Below are 19,685 nucleotides of genomic sequence, written 5' to 3' on the forward strand. Positions count from 1 at the left end.
TCCACTAACGCCTCCTCCTCCCCTCCCCCCGGCCCCCCCGCAGCACCTACTCTGGCAAACTCTGCGGTTTCTGTGGCAACTATGATGGAGACAGTAGCAACGACAACCAGAAGCCGGATGGTAGACCAGCGCGAGATGAGACGGAGCTGGGTATCAGCTGGCGGGCCTCGGAGGATGAAGACCACGAGTGAGGGCCTCCCCGCCTCTGTCTCCACCCTCCTGCTCCTTTGCCCCTTCGAGGAACCAAGAATCCCGACTGGCATCACCCCTTTTCTCCTCTGCTGCACACCCCCACGTCTGTCATTCTTCTCCCCACTCCCATTCCCAGCAGAGTTCATTGCCACCACGTTCACCCCCAGCCCCACCATCAGTCAGTCGTCCCCAGGCGACTGTGGGCAGCCCCGCCTCTTGCTTGCTCGGCTCCAAGTTTTCCCACCTCTTGGTGTTCAGATGTTCTCCACTAGGGGATGCCGAGAGCCGGGAGACTGTTGGGGCGGGCTGGGCGTGGAGGTGAGCCTCGGTCCTTAGGGCGTTTGGGGTGGGTCTCTTCCAGGTGCCAGGAGAACCGGGCATCTCCCCCATCTTGCGACACTGCCTTGCAGAACACTGTGTCAGGGCCAGAGTTCTGTGGACGGCTCACGGTCGCTCACGGACCTTTTGAGTATGTGCGGGGGGCCCGGGGTGGGGGGACAGGAAGGGCCATGGCGGGGGGACCAGGTCCTCCGTGGCAGGAGGCGGGAAGTTCTGCCCCCTCATTCCTTCTGACCTGGCCTCTCTCCTCAGGGCCTGCCTGCCTCACCTCAGGGCCTCTTCCTTCTTCGACAACTGCGTGTTTGACATGTGTAATTTCCAGGGGCTGCAGCAGATGCTGTGTGCCCACATGTCGGCCTTGACCGAGACCTGCCAGGATGCCGGCTACGTGGTGAAGCCCTGGAGAGGACCCCAGTTCTGCCGTGAGTTGTACCAAGATGAAGGGCCCCTTCTTTCAGACGCAAGCGCAGTGGAGGGCCGGCGGCATCTGAGAGTGGTGGCACAGGCTGGGCGGCGCCCTGGTGGAACCCCTTTGCCTCCACACTAGGACAGGGAAATCTGCAGAGTCAGAAACATGCGCTGAGAAAATCACACGGTCACCTGCAAACTCAGAAAGCCTTCCCAGGGTTTGCTCCCAGCTGTGGATTTTCCAGGCAACCCTTTCAGCCTGCATCCAGCTTGGTTTTGTTACCTCTGATTTGGGCCCTGACTACACTTCGACCTCTTTTTGCTCTATTAAAGTCTTAATTAAAGCTCTTTGGGGGAAAAAAGAAAAAAGAAAGAAAGCTTTCCCAGCTACCTGAAGGTACGGGTATGCAGAGCAATGCATGTGTGTGTAAAATTCACACCCAGGTCGAGGGATGCACACGTAGAATACACAGAATGTGGATACAGTGCAGACTGGTGGGGGGGATGGCGCGTCGTGACGGCCCCACAGCTCCTGGGCGTGGCCCAGCCCTCTGGGGAGCCTGCTTTGGGGCCTTGATGGGACCACTTGGGTTCCCTCTGCTCCCCTGCACCCTCCACAGCAGTGCCGCTGAGGCTTCTGGGTCAGTCTGCTCCCGTGGTCCTGCCTCTTGGTGGTTCCCTGCAGGCCCCCTTCCAGGCCCGGGACGTGGAAGCTGAGCTCCTCGGTGGTTTCTCCCAGTCACTGTCTTCTTCTCGAGATGGGGCGGAAGCCTCTAGCCACCGGCCTTCTGAACTCTGGGCTGGGAGCTGCCTCTTTCCTCTTTTCCCCATCCCGCCTCACCTGTGCTCCTCCCTCTGCCAGCGCTGGCCTGTCCACCCAACAGCCGATACACCCTGTGTGCCAAGCTGTGCCCCGACACCTGCCATTCCGAGCTCTCGGGCATGGCCTGCCAGAACCGCTGCGTGGAGGGCTGCGAGTGCGACCCGGGCTTCGTCCTCAGCGGTCTCCAGTGCGTCCCCAGGTCCGAATGTGGCTGCCTTGACCCCACGGCTGGCTACTTCAAGGTGAGCCGCTGGGGCTGGGGCTCTCTCAGCCCTGCAGCCAGAAGGCACTCATCCCAGCTCTGAAGTCTACGGCCAGCTTGTGGGCAGGAGAGAAAAAGCAGGGGGAGGGGGGAGGGGCGGGGGGAGGGGCGGAGGGGCGGGCTGGGATTAAGGAACTTCAGGCTTAGGTCTAATTTCCTTTTTTCTTTCTTCAGTTCTAGTACTTTTCATCCCTGCAGACCGGGATGGAGTCATAGCACAGTTATTTCCCACGCTGCCCAGCAGAGCCTGGGACCCCTAGTTCTCTCCCCTCCTATCTTCCCCGCCCATCACATCCCTGAGTCACTTTCCCGGTTTCTCATCCTCTGAAGGCCCAGGCATGTCTGCATCTCACCTGTACTCTCTCTCTCCTACTGAGGGTCCCTTTCTCTGCTGAAGGATTTCAGCTGCTACCTGGGCCCCGTCTTCACCATCTTCTCAGAGGCAGCACTTGGAGCTAGACTCTCATCCTTGAAACTTCTCTCTCTCTTCCTTTGCCTGTCCCTCACCCGAGGCCTGGGGTGACACTGATGTCCATCCCAGCCCCCTCCCACCTGGTGTCCCCTGGGCTCTCCCTGCTCGGTGCCGCATTCCAGGCTGGCCCACGGAACTCTCCTCGTCTGCGCTTTGCTCTCTCAGTTTCACCTTCTTTTCAGCCCTTCCCCGCTGCTCGGCCTCCCAGGCACTATGCCTGTTAGCCACTCTCACCTCCTTTGAGGCCGTGTTGAAATGCTGCTTCTTCCTCGAAGCCCTCCTGAGAAGCATCTCTAAGCTCTCGCGGCGAGTGCCGATCGCCTGTGTCAATGGCACGAAACTCTCCCTGGGTGCCCTGATTATCGTCTTTGGGTGCAGAGTGTGTTGGACCACGTGATCTATCTGTTTACGTGTTGACTGCCCTCTCTGGACTGTGAGTTCTGTTAGGGCAGGGACCTCATCCATCCAGCTCATTACTGAATCCCTGACGCCTGGCACAAGGCAGATGATAACTGTCTGTTGAACTAGTGAACAAACAAACAGTGGAATGACTGAATGAGTGAGCGGATGCCAGGGTTTTGCAACCAAGCCTGGAGCTTTGGGATGACACGAATGCCTTCCTGGTGAGCAGGCCGGTGATCTGAATAGCAGTGCTAATCGATCAGGGGATAACTTATTTCCCTTCCTTCGGTCCGTCCGCCAGGTAGGGGAGCGGTGGTTCAAGCCAGGCTGCAGACAGCTCTGCATCTGCGAGGGCAGCAACAGAACTCGCTGTGAGCAGTGGAGGTGCCAGGCCCAGGAGGTGTGTGGTCGGCAGGATGGCATCTATGGCTGCCACCCTCAAGGTGAGCAGTCGAAAGAAGGTGCTCATGGGGGCTGCCCATGTGGCCTCGAGCAAAGGCATGGTCCTGTCCTAACGCAGAGAGCTGGAGCATAACCAGGGGGCTGGAAGGCAATTGCCCAGAGCCAAAGCCGCGTCTTCAAGGACCCAGAGAGTGAGGCTGGGGCGGTCCCTGACCTTGACCTCTCCAAGTCACACCAACCACCCCGTTGAGCCGTGGGTACCATTCCAATGTGGACTCGCCAAGATGGCAGCTCAGGGTCAGTGCCTCTCTGAACACCATCTCCTCCTGCCCAGGGTCCGCTACCTGCACTGTCTCGGGGGACCCCCATTACCTGACATTCGACGGAGCCCTGCACCACTTCATGGGCACCTGCACCTACACCCTGACCCAGCCTTGTTGGTTGAGGTCCCCAGAAAATTACTTCGTCGTGAGTGCCACCAACGAGTTCCGCGGCGGAAACTTGGAGGCCTCCTATGTCAAAACCGTCCAAGTGCAGGTCTTCAACCTCAGAATCTCCATGATCAAAGGCCACAAGGTCATGGTGCGTGCCTGCGCCCGGCCTCCCCAGCCCCACCCCCAGCCCACGCTGTATCTCTTCTCCGCGTCTCCTTGCCTGCAGGCCCTGTCTGGCAGACGCAGCCCCAATTTCTGAGACACCCCCGCCACCCCCTCCTGCTCCCTGGTCTTGGCCTCGTTGTTGTCCTTGTCCCAGGCGCCTTTCCCTACAGTGTCCTCCCTGCCTCTGTAGCTGGATGGTCGCCGGGTGGCCCTGCCCGTGTGGCCTGCACAAGGCCGGGTGAACGTGAGGTCCAGTGGCTCCTTTATCCTCCTCTACACGGACTTCGGGCTTCAAGTTCGCTATGATGGGAACCACCTGGTGGAAGTGACCGTGCCCTCCTCCTACGCTGGCCGGCTCTGCGGGATGTGCGGTGAGTTCCTAGGGCACCAGCAGGTGAGGCCGGGGTCATGGGCTGGAGCCTGTCCCGGTCCTGCTCATCCACACATCTGATTAGGTGTCCTTGGTGCTTGTCGACCTCTTACTTGGTTGAAGGTGTCGTGCGCTAGGGTAGGCATGAAGGGAAGCCGAAGATGAAGGAAGAGAAAGGGCTCATCTTGGTTGGTTGCATGAAGAGGGAGGGATGCTTCTTGGTCCCGGGGCTGAGTTCAAGGCCTCTGCTGACTGTTCCGTCCTGCAGGGAACTTCAACAACAACAGCCTAGATGACAATCTGCAGCCTGATAAAAGGCCTGCGGTCAGCCCCGTGAAGCTGGGGGCCTCCTGGAAGCTAAATGAATTGTCTGAACCTGGGTGAGCCGGAACGGGGGCGGGGGGGGGGCGGAGCCGGACCAGGGGCGCAAGCTTGGCGGGCAGCCTGGAGGTGTTCCCTGTGCATCCCCAGTCTTTCCTGGAGCTGATGACTGATCTGTCTCTTGGGAAGTCCACCCTGAGATCTAACCTTGTGCTTTCCTGCTGCATCTGCTGACCTTACTACTTGAGGCCATCACTGTTCTCCTCTCCCGTCCTTACTCCCCTCCCTGTTTCCCTCTCCACTTTTGCTCTGGCTTTTGGAAAGCTTCCTCCAATCCTAAACTCCTGTCCTTTCCCCTCCTCCTCTGTCAGCTGCTTTGCTGCGGGTGGCGGGCCCCCCAGGTGCCTGGGGAAGAAAGTGATGGAGGCCTGGAATAAGAACTGTGATATCTTAATGAACCCTCAGGGTAAGCCACGCAGGGGGCCCCTTTTTGCTCCCCGGGGGCAGGAGACAGAGGAGGGGCACTGAGCAGGGAGGGAGGAAGGGTGAGACAGGAAGTAGTGGCCCTCAAGAGGCAGGCAGAGGGAATGCAGAGGCAGTGGTCACCTGGGAACGCTGACGGATCTGTGGCGTTTTTTGCATCTCAGGCAGTAGGTTCTCAATAATTACGGGTTCTGATGGAAATGGATGTTGAATTTGCCCCAGAGCAGCCGCGTGGTTCTGCTCCCTCCCCAAGCTTAGTCTCACCTACGTTTCATCCAGGACCCTTCTCCCAGTGCCACGGGGTGGTGGCCCCGCACTCCAGCTTCACCAGTTGCGTGTACGGCCAGTGTGGGACCAAGGGCGACACCTCGACCCTGTGCCGCTCCCTGCAGGCCTACGCGTCCCTGTGCGCCCGCGCAGGCCAGGCCCTCGCCTGGCGGAACACCACCTTCTGCCGTGAGTGACCTGACAGCCAGGGGGAGTCCCGAGAGCCCTGCCCTCTCTCCCTCTCCCTAAACTCTGCTCCTTCACTCTTCCCTTCGCAGCACGGCCCCCAGGCCCCACGTGGGACCCTCCTCGGTTCCCGTCTCCCCGGTCTCTCGGAGCCCAGCCCCCAACCTCTACTTGTCTCCCTCTTCTGGGAGCCTCCCTCCGATCCTCACTTCACCAGAAAGTTCTGATCTCCCAGGAATTCCCTGGCGGTCCAGTGGTTAGGACTCCGCGCGTCCGCCGCAGGGGGCACCGTTTCGATCCCTGGTTCAGATCCCACATGCCATGGGGCGTGGCCCCAAAAAAAGTTCTGATCTCATTTGGTTACTGCCTCCTTCCCTTCTTCCCTGGGCCAGCTCTGTGACCTTTCTTCTTTCCCAGAAACGCTTTTTTTTTTTTAAATTGTAGTAAAACATACAGAACATAAAAATGACCATTGTGACCATTTTTAAGTGTCCAGCGGCATTGAGCGCACTCACCTCATTGTGCGACCATCACCACCATCGCCCCCAGAGCTTTTGCATCTTCCCAAACTGAAACTCTGTCCGCATTAAACACTGTGAGTCCCCATCCCCTCCCCCAGCCCCTGGCAACCACCATCTACTCTCTGTCTTTGTGAATTCGAAGACTCTAGGGACCTCGTCTAAGTGGAATCACATGGTATTCATCTCTTTGTGACTCGCTTATTTCACTTAGCGTTATATTCCCAGGGTTTACCATGTCGTAGCGAGTACCAGAATTTCCTTCTTTTTAAGGCTGAACCATATTCCGTTGTCTGATTGGACCCCATTTTGTTTATCCATTCGTCTGATGGACGTTCCCAGGAACTCTTTTTTTTTTTTTAAGAGTTTTTTGATATGGACCATTTTTAAAGTCTTTATTGAATTTGTTACAGTATTGTTTCTGTTTTATGTTTTTGATTTTTTTGGACTCGAGGCATGTGGGATCTTAGCTCCCCAACCAGGGATGAAACCCGTACCTCCTGCAGTGGAAGGCCAAGTCTTAACCACTGGACCACCAGGGAAGTCCCTCCCAGGAACTCTTGATGCCCCAAGGTCAGAGAGCTGGAAGTCACTCTTCCTTCCTAAACACCGATTTCTTCTTAGCTCTGAACTGCCCACTGGGCAGCAGCTACAGCACCTGTGCCAACCCCTGCCCGGCCACCTGCCTCAGCCTGAGCGCTCCATCATACTGCCCGTCCTCGCTGCCCTGTGCCGAGGGCTGCGAGTGCCAGAAAGGCCACATCCTGAGTGGGACCTCCTGTGTGCCCCTCAGCCAGTGTGGCTGTACCAGCCAGAGGGGCTCCTACCACCCGGTGAGAGGCCAGACCACAGGGGGTGCCCTGCCCTTCCCAGCTCCCCGAGTTTGGGGGCCAGAGGGCTCAGAGCCTGAAAAGGGGCAGGGTGGGCCAGTGCTGGGGGCTGAGGGGCAAATCCAGAAGCCAAGAGCCTGAGGAAGGCTAGCGATGGAGGCAGGCAGCCAAGGGCAGCGAGCCTCATGTGGGCCCTGGGGTGCGGGTGGCTCCGACCACCTCTGGCTTCCAAGTTTCTATCGGCTCCACTGATGCCTGCGCCCCACAGGTCGGGGAGAGCTGGTACACAGACAACACCTGCTCCAGGCTCTGCACCTGCTCCGCTCACAACAACATCTCCTGCCTCCAGACCGCCTGCGAGCCTGGCCAGATGTGCGGGTCCCGGGATGGGCTGATACGGTGCCGGGCGGCAGGTAGGCCTCCACTGAGTGTGGAGGAGGACCTTCAGCCACCAAGGCCAACGCTCCCCAACTCCCCCTCTATCAAGAAGGGCTCCTTGGGGTTCACTCACGGTTCCCCGTGGCAGCCGTGGACTTAGACGGGATAGTAGAAGTCTCTCCCTGGCCGAATGACACCTGCCCCACCTCCTCGTGTCTTGACTCTCTTCTTTGTCTCCTTCCCTTCTGAGGCTCCCTCTCCTCCCATCCTTTCCTTGAGGCAGGGGAGAAGGCCTGTTCTCGCTAGAGGCTGGATCACTCCTCAGCCACCTGTCTGCCCTCCAGGGATGGGAGAGTGCCACCTCCGCAACGCGTCCCACTACGCAAGCTTCGATGGCAGTTACCATGCGGTCAGGGGCACCTGCACTTACGTCTTGGTGAAAATATGCCACTCCACCGTGGACCTGCCTTTCTTCAAGATCAGTGGCAAGAATGGGAAGCGGAAAGACCAGCCCCACACTTTCTACCTCCGCCAGGTCCACGTGGACATCTTCAATACCCTGGTCACCCTGAAGAAGGACCAAGTGCTGGTGAGCGAGGCCGGCGGGGAGGACATGGGCTCTGGGGACGGGGCTCTGGTCCTTCTTCCTGCTCACGGGTCCTGCCCTCCTCTGTAGATCAATGGCACACGGGTCACCCTCCCGGCGACCACCCAGATCCGGGGAGTCAAAGTCATTTCCAGGGACGGCTACACCGTGCTCACCATCAACATTGGGGTGCAAGTCAAGTTTGATGGCAATGGTTTCCTAGAGGTCGAAATCCCCAAAGCCTATTATGAAAAGGTGAGGAAAACACCTGGGTCTCTTCGTAGGGGGAGTCAGCCTGCAGGGAGGGGGGCGCCTTTCTCTTAAAGGGGATGCCGACAAAAAATGCCCTCTGCCATCCCTGGCACTGAAGATCCCTGGATCCCCTCTGCCCACACAGACCTGCGGCATGTGCGGGAACTTCAACGGCGAGGAAGAAGACGACCTATTGATGCCTAATGACGAACTAGCCCTGGATGACATCATGTATGTGGACAGTTGGCAAGACGAGGAGATCGACCCAAAGTAATTGTCCCCGAAGAACCTCTGCCTTTGCATAGGAACACGAGTTGGGATTCTAGACCGTATGGCCCACCTGGATGGGAAGACCAGAGTGGTCCTTTGTGCGTGTAACTTGACAGGCAATGGCGTCTGGGTCCCAGGAACCTATATGGGGAAACGAGAAAGTCTTCCTGTCTTGGCTTCAAAACGTGGGAGGAGACCGAGGCCACATGGAAGGCTGGCCAGAGCTCAGGCCAGCTTCCCGGTGAAGACAGGAGGCGTCTTCAGGGTGTGGTTTGGGAGCGCCAAGTCACTATCATAGATGAGGCAGTGGCTGTCCCTATGATGACGCCCTTTCCCTTCCCAGTTGCCAAGAAGATGACAAGAAGACTGAAGCAGAACCTCAGGAGAAGCCAAACACGAACTGCCGGGCAGCTGACCTGGCAAGAGCCCGGGAGCAATGCCAGGCGGCTTTCCAGGCTCCAGCCTGGGCGAAGTGTGCCACCCGCGTGATTCCCAGTCCCTTCCTGCTCAGATGTACCCACAGCCTCTGTGAGTCTGGAGGCCTCAACCATGCCCTCTGCCAGTCCCTACAAGCCTTCGGGGCCGCCTGCCAGGCCCAGGGGATCAAGCCTCCGATCTGGAGAAACAGCAGCTTCTGCCGTGAGTGTGTCCTCGGGCCGTCCCCAAACTGCTCCCAAACCCTCTTTCCGTCTGTGTATCTCCGAAAGCGCCCCCATTCTCCATTTCAGTTGTTCCCGACCTATTTCTGACCTCATTTTCTCTGATGTGGACCATTTACGGCAGGCTCTTAGCTAGTGCCCCACACCACCAGGACCGCACGGGCTGCTTGTCAGCAGCTCCTTTCCAAAAGAAATGTGATCGTGTTAGGCCCCTGCACGGCTGTTACCTGCAAGTCCAAGCTCCTCTCTGAGATGTCTGAGAGCTCCTGCAAGCTGTGCCCCTCCCCCACGCCACTTTCCTGTGCGCCAGCATCACCTGCATCAAACCATCCCATTCTCCACACAGGCCTCGCTTTCCCACACCCCTCCCTGCCTTTATACATACCATGCCCTGCACCCGAAAGGTTCTTTCTTCTCCCCTCCTGGCAGACTCTGAGGCATCCTCCTCTAGCTCTTTCCTTTAAAAAATTTTTTTTAAAATTATTATTCACATAGCATATTCTTCTGCCCTTTAAAAGTATACAGTTTACTGATTTTCAGGATCTTCACAAAGTTGTACAACCAGCACCACTATCTAATTCCAGAACCTTTTATTTTTATTTATTTATTTAGGCTGCACCGGGTCTTAGTTGCGGCGTGCGTGTGGGTTCTAGTTCCCTGACCAGGGATCGAACCCCGGGCCCCCTGCTTTGGGAGCGCAGAGTCTTATCCACTGGACCACCAGGGAAGTTCCCAAGAACATTTTAAATTTTAAAACAGTGATTACGGTGTTTTTCCTATGTGATGCATTCCTATGGTTCAAAAACTTTGAAAATATTAAAAGATCCCCAGTGAAAAGTCTCCCTCTCTCCCTGACCCCAGGGGCCCTGGTCCCAGCCTGCTCTTTTCAGCGTCTGAGTATTTTTCCAAAAGTCTTTTATTTCTGCACATACAGACAAATGCAAATTTTTTTTCTGTATTTTCTTACAAACAGCAGACGGGACACAGTAGTTTGCACTTTATTTTTTTTCACTTGACAAACTAGCTTGGCGGGCCTTCCCCGTCAGATATGTAAAGAGTATCCTCATTCTCTTTTGCAGCTGCGTCATAATTCATTTATCATAATTTTTTTAACTAGTCTTCTAGCGATGGACTTTCTAGTTGTTTCCAGTCTTTGGCTATTGCAAACAGTGCTGCAAGGATAACCTCATGCAGATACAATTCTCTACGTGTGTGTCTCTTATCTGTGGGATAAATTTGTAGACCTGGAATTGTTGGATCAAGGATTGTGTGGATTTGTGCTTTTGAGAGATGTTGCCAAATGGCCTTGCATAGGGGTTGAGGAATTGACATTCCCACCAGCAACATACGAGAGTGCCCATTTCCCCACAGACTGGCCAACACACAGCGTTATCGTGCTTTTGGATTTTTGCCTATCTGATATGTGAAAGATAAAAAGAGCCTTAATTTGTATTTTTCCTATTATGAGTGAGGTTGTGCATTCTTTCCTATGTTCGGGAGCAATGTGGATTTCCCTTTCTGTGATTTCTTCGTACCCATTCACCATTTTTTCCACTGGTTTGTTGGTCTTTGTTGAAATGTTTTATAGATGTCCTTTGTCTGCTGCAGAGAGTAGCCCTTCATTAGTGCCATGAGTTACAAAAATTTTGTCCAGGTCTCTTTTTTTCATCTTTCACTCTTTTTTACCATGCAGGAAAAAAAAAAAAAAAAATATATATATATATATATATATATATATATATATATATATGTATTTGTGAGGTCAAATATAATAATCTTTGTTTTATGGCTTCTGCAGTTTGAGCCTTAGTTACAAACGGCTTCCCCACTCTGAAGTTAAAAAAGAATTTGCCTGTGTTTTGCTCTAGTATTTGTATTGTTTCTTTTTTTTTTTATATTTAAATGTTTGATCCATGGGGATTTACCCTGGTGTGTAGGATGAGAACTGAATCAACTTTGTGTTTATTTTTTCCCAGTATTATTAAATGACCATTCTCTCTTTTTCCACTGACTCAGATGCCATGATTTATATTAAATTCCCACACGTATTTGGATCCCTCTCTGGGCCTTTTTCTCCGCTTCCACTGCTCCATTTATCTTCATTTACCAGCAGCACAAAGTTGTGGTCATTGAGAGTTTAGATAGTGTTTAGATTTCTGGTAAGGACATACACTACCTACTGCTGGTTTTTTTTTTTCCCAGTTTTTTTTTGGTTTATTTTAGAATTTTCCCAGCTTTTCTGCTTTGTTTAGATCCTCATTTCCACATTAATATCATCTTGTCCTATTAAAAAACAAAACAAAATCCTGTTGGTGTATTTTGGGGGTAACGTATTAAATGTATAATTAGGGAGGGACTTCCCTGGCAGTCCAGTGGTTAGGATTCTGCGCTTCCATGGGGGGGCACAAGTTCGATCCCTGGTCGGGGAACTAAGATCCCACATGGCGCGTGGCGCGGCCAAAAAACTAAATAATAATTAAATTAACTTAGGGAAGACTGACATCTTCCCATCTGTGAACAGTTCCATTTGTTTGCAACTACTTCTACTTAAAGGGCTTTATTTAGCTCCTCCAGCACAGTGGATACCTCCCTGCCCTGTGCTCCTGTCACACCTCGTACACACACACGCCAGTCACATGCTTACTGACCAGATGCACCAGGGTCGCGCTGCTGCGGCTGCGGGCTGACCCCGGATTCCCACGCTGAGCGGGGAGAACCAGTTCTTGCTCTCTTCTGTCCTCGGAGCCAGCACACAGCCCACGCTCAGTCAATGTTCCCCCCCCCGCCCCCGCCTCCAGCTCTGGACTGCTCCGCCCACAGCGTCTACACCACCTGCGTTCCCTCCTGCCCTCCTTCCTGCTGGGACCCGGAAGGCCAGTGCAAAGGCTCCAGAGTGCCCTCCACCTGCGAGGAGGGCTGTGACTGTGAGCCCGGCTACGTGCTCAGTGGACAGCAGTGTGTGCCCAGGAGCCAGTGCAGCTGCAGGGACGCCCAGGGCAACTCCCTCCCTGTGAGTGGGGCCAGGAAGTAGGGGTGGGGGTAACATACCTTCGGGATGCCATGTTCTCCTTTCCCGTGCCTCTCTAGGCCTGGGCCACCCACGCCTCCACCGCTGGCCCTGGGTGTGAAGGCTGGTGATGGGGCAGGGTGGCCTCCTGGGTGGGCTAGAGGGTGTGTGGTTTGGGTTTGGGGACTGAGAAATGCAAACCACAGGGATGCAGCCGGTAGGGTGGCTTTGATTTGAATCCTGATGGTACCACTCACGAGTCAGGGGACCTCTGTGACCTCAGTTTCCTCATCTGTAAGATGGGTTCAGCAGTACCTCCTGAGCAGCCTGTGTGAGACACACCCAGCACAACGCCTCTAGGGGGCGGTACAGGTCCATAAGGGTGCAGATGGCGCGGGGACTGCCTCTGACCCGTGCCCAGTGAGCCATCAGACTGTAGGCTTAGGCTGAAGTCGTCGAGGAAAGGGAGCTGGCCCTTCGCTTCTCACTCCCCGTTCTTCCTGCGGCGTCTGCAGGCGGGTAAGTCCTGGTTCTCCGGAGGCTGCTCCAAGAGGTGTGCCTGCAGAGCGGGCGTCATTCAGTGCGGGCCCTTCGCCTGCCCCTCGGGCTCCCAGTGCCAGCCCAACAAGGACGGCAAAGACTACTGCGCACCCGAGAGTAAGGGGGCCCTCGGGGAGGTGGAGCCAGAGGGGCCTGGGCTGGGGGCTCTGGAGAGGGAGGGACCCGGCGCAGGCAGGAGTGGGCCTAGGCTCTCAGGCTCTTACCAGCTCCCTGGTCGCCTGCATGATCCTCTCTGGGATCTGCTATCTTCAGGGCAAAAAGAGGGAACCAGACAAGGAGGTCCTCTCAAGCTGGGAGAGGGAGAAAGTGGACGATCAAGTCCACGGGGAGCCCAGGGCTAAGAGGGAAGGTGACGGGAGGCCCCAGGCAGGTGAGGGGCTCTGGGGCAGTTACATCACTCAGGGTGCCTTCTCAGCGTTGGCCCTTCTTTTCAGAGTCGGAGCAATGCACAATTTATGGGGACCCCACTTACCGCACATTTGATGGCTTCAGCTACCGCTTCCAGGGCCGCATGACCTACTTTCTGATCAAGACCTTGGACGTGCTCCCTGATGGGGTGGAGCCCTTGGTCGTGGAGGGCCGCAACAAGGTGCTTCCGTCCTTCAACCCCATCTTCCTGCACGAAATCATCGTGACGGTCTACGGCTACACAGTCCAGCTCCAGACGGAACTGGGACTTGTAGTAAGAGCCAGGCCAGGCCGGGAGGGTCTGGGGAGGCAGGTCGGGCCATGGGAGGCCACCTGGAGCAGGTGAGGCCAGGACTCTGTGTTCCCTGGGAAGGTCCCAGCAGAGGCTGCCTCGTTTTGGAAATCAGAATCAGTGTCACACTCACCTCCTTGTCGGGGGGAGGGCAGAGGAGGGCAGTGGGATTACACACAAGGTGAGAGAGAGGCAGGGGAGAGAGAGAAGGGACACTCATGCAGTGTGAGGGTGGAGCTGTGCTGAAGAAGTACCAGGGCACCCACCTGCCAGTTTCTTTGCAAGGAAGGGGCTGAGGCTGCAACAGGAGCAGACCTCAGGGAGGCCTTTGCCACTCGGGGTAGCAAAGCTTCCTGCGGTATCTTGTTGCCCGGAATGACGGCACCGAGGGGTACCAAGATGTGCAGAGAGACAGAGGCCAAAGCGGCAGAGGGTCACCTTGATTCAGGCCTCCGTGCGGCTCCTGTCTGCCTTCTCCAGGTCAACGGTCAGAAGGTGACCATCCCCTACGAGCCCAACGACCAGCTGTGGGTCACCATGCGAGGCCACCGCCTGTATCTGATCACAGACTTTGAGCTGGTCATCAGCTTCAATGGAAAGAACAACGCAGGTACCTGAGCGTGGGGACCGGAGGGCCGCAGGGACATTCCAAGGATGGGGGTAGGGAAAACCACGTCTTGGACCGAACATAGTGAAAGGACCTCTGCCTGGGAGTGGGGCCCCCGAGCTCCACGGGAGGACCCAGGAGGGGTGGGAAGTGACGAGGTGGGGAGTTTCGATGCTGGGACCCCTTCCTCCTGCAGTGATCTCCCTGCCCATCACGTACCGAAGGCTTGTGCGCGGCCTGTGCGGCAACTACGACCAGAACAAGAGGAATGATTTTATGCTGCCCGACGGTGCCCTCACCCAGAACCTCCTTGTCTTTGGCAACAGTTGGGAGGTGAAGAAGACCAAGGGAGGCCTCCCCCGCTTCTCAAGGTGAAAGGCCTGGGGCTCTGAGCAGGGAGGCCCAGCCTGGGCTGGAGGGGCGATGAGCGACACCGTAGTATCTGTTTATACCCTGCTCACCCCCATATCCTCAGCAGAGGAGGAACCCCGAGGTCAAGGGCTCAGACTGGCCTGATTCTCCTAATCCCATCGTTTCTTTCCCCTCCCACTGACTGTGGGGCACCTGCCCTGTGGATCCCGGTCTGTGCCCGAGCCCTCCCCTCCCCTCCCCCCCCAGTTCTTCCTAAGTTCACAGCCATGGTGGGCCTCACCTGGCCCTTCACTATCTCTGCCCCAGGGAGGTACAAGAGGAGGAAGTGAAAGAAGAGGAGGCGTCAGACTTTCATGTGTCAGAATGCAGCCCGGAGCAGCTGGAGCTCATCGAGCACACACGGGCGTGTAGTGTGCTGGTGGACCCCCAGGGCCCCTTCGCTGCCTGCCACCAGCCTGTGGCCCCGGAACCCTTCCTGGAGTGAGTCGGGGACCCAGGCCACGTGGGAATGGCCTTTCTCCAGGTCTTGGGGCCTGTTCTCTGATCGGCTCTCTGTTGGGCACAGTTCTCTCTGTGGCCTTGGTACTTGTCTAACACACACACACACACACACACACGCACGCACGCGCACACACACACACACACATGCACACACGCACACTGCCTGGTGGGCTTCCAGGGCCTCTTCTGTGGGGCCGGGTCTCCTTGCCTCCCCCTCTCTGACAGCACCCAACTGTCCCTGCCATCCCCCCAGGCACTGTGTGTCTGATCTGTGTGCCGCCCGGGACCCCAAAGAGCAGGACGAGCGGCGTTGCCAGGTCCTCAGCGGGTACGCCATCATCTGCCAGGAGGTGGGCGCCAACCCAGTCAGCTGGCGGAACCACACCGACTGCGGTGAGGCCCTGACCTTCCCCAGCCGCGGGCTCCTGGCCTCCTCCCCTGCCCCCGGCCATTTCCGCCCTCTGCTCCGCTCTGAGCCCCCACCGGTACCCGCACCTTGGCTTCCTGCCTTGCTTCCCCCAGCCCTGAACTTTCCCCTTGTCAACGCCCTCCCGAACTAACTCCTTCTGTGCCCTCACCCGAAGCCTCAGCCCCGTCACCCCGTCACCCTGTCACCCCATCACCCCGTCCTGCTCCTTCTCGCCGGTGCCCATCCTCGCTCCACCTCATGCGCTGGTGTCACAGACAAAAAGACACGTAAAGCTGGTCCACTCTTCTGGCTCCCCTGCCTCTACCAAGCTCTGTGCTCTGTTGGGTGACCTCGTTGCCCACACGTGGGGGGCCAGCCCCAGCGCAGCCACCTTCTGACTATGACTCTGTCCCCTCTGTCCCCTCAGCCTTGCCGTGTCCAGCCAATACCGTCTATCAGAGCTGCATGACACCCTGCCCAGCCTCCTGTGCCACCCTGGCAGCTCCCAGGGACTGCAAGGGCCCCTGCGTGGAGGGCTGTGCCAGCCTCCCAGGCTACATCTACAGCGGTGCCCAGAGCCTCCCCCTGGCCCACTGCGGCTGCACCAACAATGGCATCTACTACCAGGTCCGGGCTGGAAGTGGGAGGCCTCGGGAGAGCAGACAAGGAGAGCCAGACTCTGGAGGTGAACCAGAACCCCACCTCCCGCCCCTTCTCCCTCTCCAGCAGGGTGACGGCTTCGTGACCGAGGATTGCTCCCAGCGCTGCACCTGTGCCAGCTCGGGGGTCCTGCTGTGTGAGCCCCTCAGCTGCAGCCCTGGGGAGATCTGCACCCTGGGGAACCTCACTCGTGGCTGCTTCCGAGGTGAGCCTGGACCGGCCCTTGACAGCGGGCTGCGGGTGGGGGTGGGGGTGAGGGTGGAGGTGTCCCTGGACCGAGGAGCATCCCTCCCAGTCCTGTGCCTGGGACTACATCTCATCAGTGTCAGGAAGTTCGTGCCATGCGATCCCACTCTGTCTTCTTCGGGAGGGGCAAAGGCACAGGCCCTGCCTTCTCTGAGCCTCTGCTCTCTGCCGGGCACCGTGCTGGGCCCTTTGCCCAGCGTTAGCTTCCCAGGATCTCCTTTAGTCCTTACTCACCACCTGGGGGTAAGCACAGCATCCCCACTTTATAGGTAAAGAAAATGGAGTTCAGAGAGGGTGAGCAGTTTCCCCAGAGCTCGGGGAGTGTAGAGCCAGGACTGGAAACCCGGCCAGTGGACCTGGCGAGTCTCTGTCAGCTGCTGCTTTCTTCCCTGGCATCCCAGCCCCCAGGCCCCTCTCCCTGGCTGTGGAGAAGCCCCTCTCAGAACCCCCCTCCCAACCCCTTCCAACCTTGCAGACAGCCCGTGCCTACAGAACCCCTGTCAGAATGATGGTCGCTGCCAGGAGCAGGGAACCCACTTCACCTGTGAGTGTGAGCTTGGTTACGGGGGACACCTCTGCACGGAGCCTCGGGATGTGCCACCCCCCAAAAAGCCAGGCAAGAACTTCATCCCAGCCTGTATCCTCACAGCCTGTATCCCAGCCTGTATCCTTCATCCCAGCCTGTATCCTCACAGCCTGTATCCCAGCCTGTATCCTTCATCCCAGCCTGTATCCTCACAGCCTGTATCCCAGCCCGTATCCTTCATCCCAGGCTGTATCCTCACAGCCTGTATATCCTAGCCCGTATCCTTCATCCCAGCCTGTATCCTCACAGCCTGTATCCCAGCCTGTATCCTTCATCCCAGGCTGTATCCTCACAGCCTGTATCCCAGCCCGTATCCTTCATCCCAGGCTGTATCCTCACAGCCTGTATATCCCAGCCCGTATCCTTCATCCCAGCCTGTATCCTCACAGCCTGTATCCCAGCCTGTATCCTTCATCCCAGCCTGTATCCTCACAGCCCCTTCCCCACAAACAATGGCCGCAGAATTATCCCATATAATATAGTATTACCCTATAATATCTATTATAGATGTATAATAGATAGTATAGTATCAATGTGGTATATTACTGTATGAAATGTAATAATATTATAATATGATCCCTACAGATTAGCCGGGTCAGTGTCCTTCAAGGATCTCAGAGTCCCTTTGCCCATCTCCTACCCACACACTCTGGAATCTTCTGTCTGATCCTGAGCTCCCCACTTCTGAGCTCTGTATGCCTCACCCTGCTGTTATTCCCCTCCCTTGTGTCCCTCTGAGCCTCCAGTACCTTTTATTGGTATTCTCCATCCCAAACTGTAATTCCTGTGAGCCTCTGGGCCAGCGGTTCTCCAACTTTATCCTCGTGCCTAAGATCGGGGTGGAGCAGGGCTGTCTTGTTTACCTTGTTCATTCCGGGACTCATCCCCAGAGATTTGGATTCAGTAGGTCTGGAGGGGGCCCCAGAGATCTGCATTTTTCGCAAGCTCCCAGGTGACCGATGGAAGTGATGCCTGGGCTACTCTTTGAGAAGCACGGACTGACATAATACCCTGGACTCTAGGGGACCAACTGGATAAACATTCCCTTAGAAGGTTCATGGGAGTTGTGTGTCCAGAAGCAGGAGGGCAGCACCAAGGCCTTGCAACCCCTGGGAGCAGCAGCCTCCTTGAGGGAGAAACAGCCACCAGGGATGTAGGGGATGCAATCCCTCCAGGGTGGCAGCCGAGGACTGAAAGGGAGTGTCTCTGCCACCTCTTCCTATCCCACATCCCTATTTCTCTTCCCCATGCCCCAGAAGCCTCCAACTTTGCGGTCATCCTGTTGGGATTGCTGGTGACTGTGCTGGTCATAGTGTCAGCAGTGACCAGAGAATGCATTTCCAGGAAGAGGAGGGGGTGAGTTTCAGGAAAGGGGAAGAGGAGGGGCGGCTGGTAGGGGAGCAAACACGGGGAGCGGGCGCCGACCTTCAAGCTGGTGTCTGTTCCCCACGCCCTCTAGGGAGAAAATGCAGGGCCAGACCAGAGACGAGCTGCCAGGTACCGGCGAGCACCAGCCCCACCGTCCACAGCTTTGGCTCCGGGAAGTCGGGTCTGCTTCTAATACAAGGTTTTCTCGCTTTCTTCTCAGATTTTGCTCCAGACCATGCCTTCAAAGTCGCTCAGTTTTGAGTTGTCCACAGAAGAAGGAGACATAAAATTATTTATTTTTGAGACGTGAATTTGTACATGATTCTGGTGGAGAAAGGCTCTGTGAGGGGGGTCCTGAGGGGAGAAGTAGGAGGGAGACGGGGTGTGAGGATCTAGGGCTGGGGGCTCCACAGAGCGTCCAGAGGGGAGGGGAACAGAGGTCTGCGGAGGTGAGGGGCTGTCTGTCCCTTAGACAAAGCCACGTGAGGGTGGGCCACCGGCCCTCTGCTTCGGGGATACAGGAGAAAAGACTTCACGCCAGGAATCCTTGTTCTTGGCGGACTTGGCCTCAGAGCTCCCCACCGGCAGGTAGTGAAAGGTGATCCTGAGGTTTTCCATTTCTAACGATGCGACTAAGGCGCTGGGCAGAGGCTAAGGACTGGGGATGTGGCTTTTTCCAAAGGGTGAACCGGCCGGCCTGTGACCAAAAGGGCCTTGGGGTTCCTATGGTAACTGAGGGTGGAGTCTGAGGGCCGGCTTGGGAGGAGTTTGGAGCTCCATCCTATTAGGAGTGAGCAGCTCACCTCAGCCAAAGGCCAAAGTGCAAACATTCCCACCCTGACCCCTGTGCCTCGTGCCTCTCACCAGGCAGGTCCTGGGGGAAGGGGTGGGACATCCTGCTTGGGCTCCAAGAAAAAGAAGGTTGTCAACGGGGGTGCTCAGGATGTGGGACCCCCAAGGACAGGGGATGCCAAAACAGGCAGGACCCTGGGTTCTAGAAAGGAATCCTTATTCTGTGCTTGTCCTCCAAATGACCCCAGAAGCCACCTTCATGTAAGGAAGCAGGACCCAAGCTGGCTGGGGAACGGGCTCCAAGGGAGGGGTGCCCCTGGCCAGGCCACCCAGCCCCTTAGCTGGGGGGAGCAGCTCACACTCTGGAGCTTGTGACAGGAAGGCTCAGGCATTCTGGAACTGGACTGGCCGTGCTTTAACCTGGGCATCACGGGGCTCCCGGTGGCATGCCTGCCCGCACTGAGCTCCCTTCTCCTGCTCTTTGATCCTCTGCCTCTCTGTTCTTCATCTATATCCTGCCCCCTTGATCTCGGTTCCTCCCCTCACCCAGCTAAGGTCTCCTTATCTAGCCTGGATGTCTGGTTGGCAGCGAAGGAGGTGGCCTGGACCAGCATCCTCGAGATAGACTTCCTCTTTCTGGAAGTAGGGGGACCCAGACCCCCGCTGTCATCGGCAGGACGGACTCCCATCCACCCGCTTTTAGGGTACAACACCTGGGCCGTGTCATCGAGGGAGGAATCCCGAAGGCAGTTGTAGAGGCAGGAAATTGGGGACAGGATCACTGCTGGAGGCTTCCTGGGCTGGGAGAGGCAGAGACTGTGATTTGGGGTCCTGTACTGACCCCAACACGACAACAG

The 19,685-nt window shown here is 56.7% G+C and overlaps 1 protein-coding gene across 1 annotated transcript in view; it reads left to right on the forward strand.

Moving 5' to 3' along the window:
* The window catches only part of ZAN (zonadhesin), a gene marked incomplete at both ends in the record, with an annotated part of 31,293 nt that extends 12,996 nt beyond the window's left edge, over positions 1-18,297 (forward strand). The window contains 29 exons of the mRNA XM_082671256.1: positions 44-187; positions 554-661; positions 784-953; positions 1,802-2,004; positions 3,200-3,341; positions 3,635-3,882; positions 4,090-4,270; positions 4,538-4,649; positions 4,962-5,056; positions 5,353-5,529; positions 6,669-6,877; positions 7,143-7,287; positions 7,597-7,841; positions 7,929-8,093; positions 8,236-8,360; positions 8,704-8,999; positions 11,818-12,029; positions 12,542-12,683; positions 13,022-13,269; positions 13,768-13,897; positions 14,091-14,265; positions 14,573-14,746; positions 15,021-15,160; positions 15,604-15,803; positions 15,903-16,041; positions 16,558-16,698; positions 17,925-18,024; positions 18,128-18,165; positions 18,257-18,297. Coding sequence (XP_082527382.1) covers positions 44-187; positions 554-661; positions 784-953; positions 1,802-2,004; positions 3,200-3,341; positions 3,635-3,882; positions 4,090-4,270; positions 4,538-4,649; positions 4,962-5,056; positions 5,353-5,529; positions 6,669-6,877; positions 7,143-7,287; positions 7,597-7,841; positions 7,929-8,093; positions 8,236-8,360; positions 8,704-8,999; positions 11,818-12,029; positions 12,542-12,683; positions 13,022-13,269; positions 13,768-13,897; positions 14,091-14,265; positions 14,573-14,746; positions 15,021-15,160; positions 15,604-15,803; positions 15,903-16,041; positions 16,558-16,698; positions 17,925-18,024; positions 18,128-18,165; positions 18,257-18,297 — 4,645 coding nt within the window. The remainder of the gene's footprint in view (positions 1-43; positions 188-553; positions 662-783; positions 954-1,801; positions 2,005-3,199; positions 3,342-3,634; positions 3,883-4,089; positions 4,271-4,537; positions 4,650-4,961; positions 5,057-5,352; positions 5,530-6,668; positions 6,878-7,142; positions 7,288-7,596; positions 7,842-7,928; positions 8,094-8,235; positions 8,361-8,703; positions 9,000-11,817; positions 12,030-12,541; positions 12,684-13,021; positions 13,270-13,767; positions 13,898-14,090; positions 14,266-14,572; positions 14,747-15,020; positions 15,161-15,603; positions 15,804-15,902; positions 16,042-16,557; positions 16,699-17,924; positions 18,025-18,127; positions 18,166-18,256) is intronic.
* Between the last annotated feature and the right edge of the window lie 1,388 nt (positions 18,298-19,685).

Source organism: Grampus griseus (assembly GCF_964374135.1).
Source record: "Grampus griseus genome assembly, chromosome: 14".
NCBI classification, from domain to species: domain Eukaryota; kingdom Metazoa; phylum Chordata; class Mammalia; order Artiodactyla; family Delphinidae; genus Grampus; species Grampus griseus.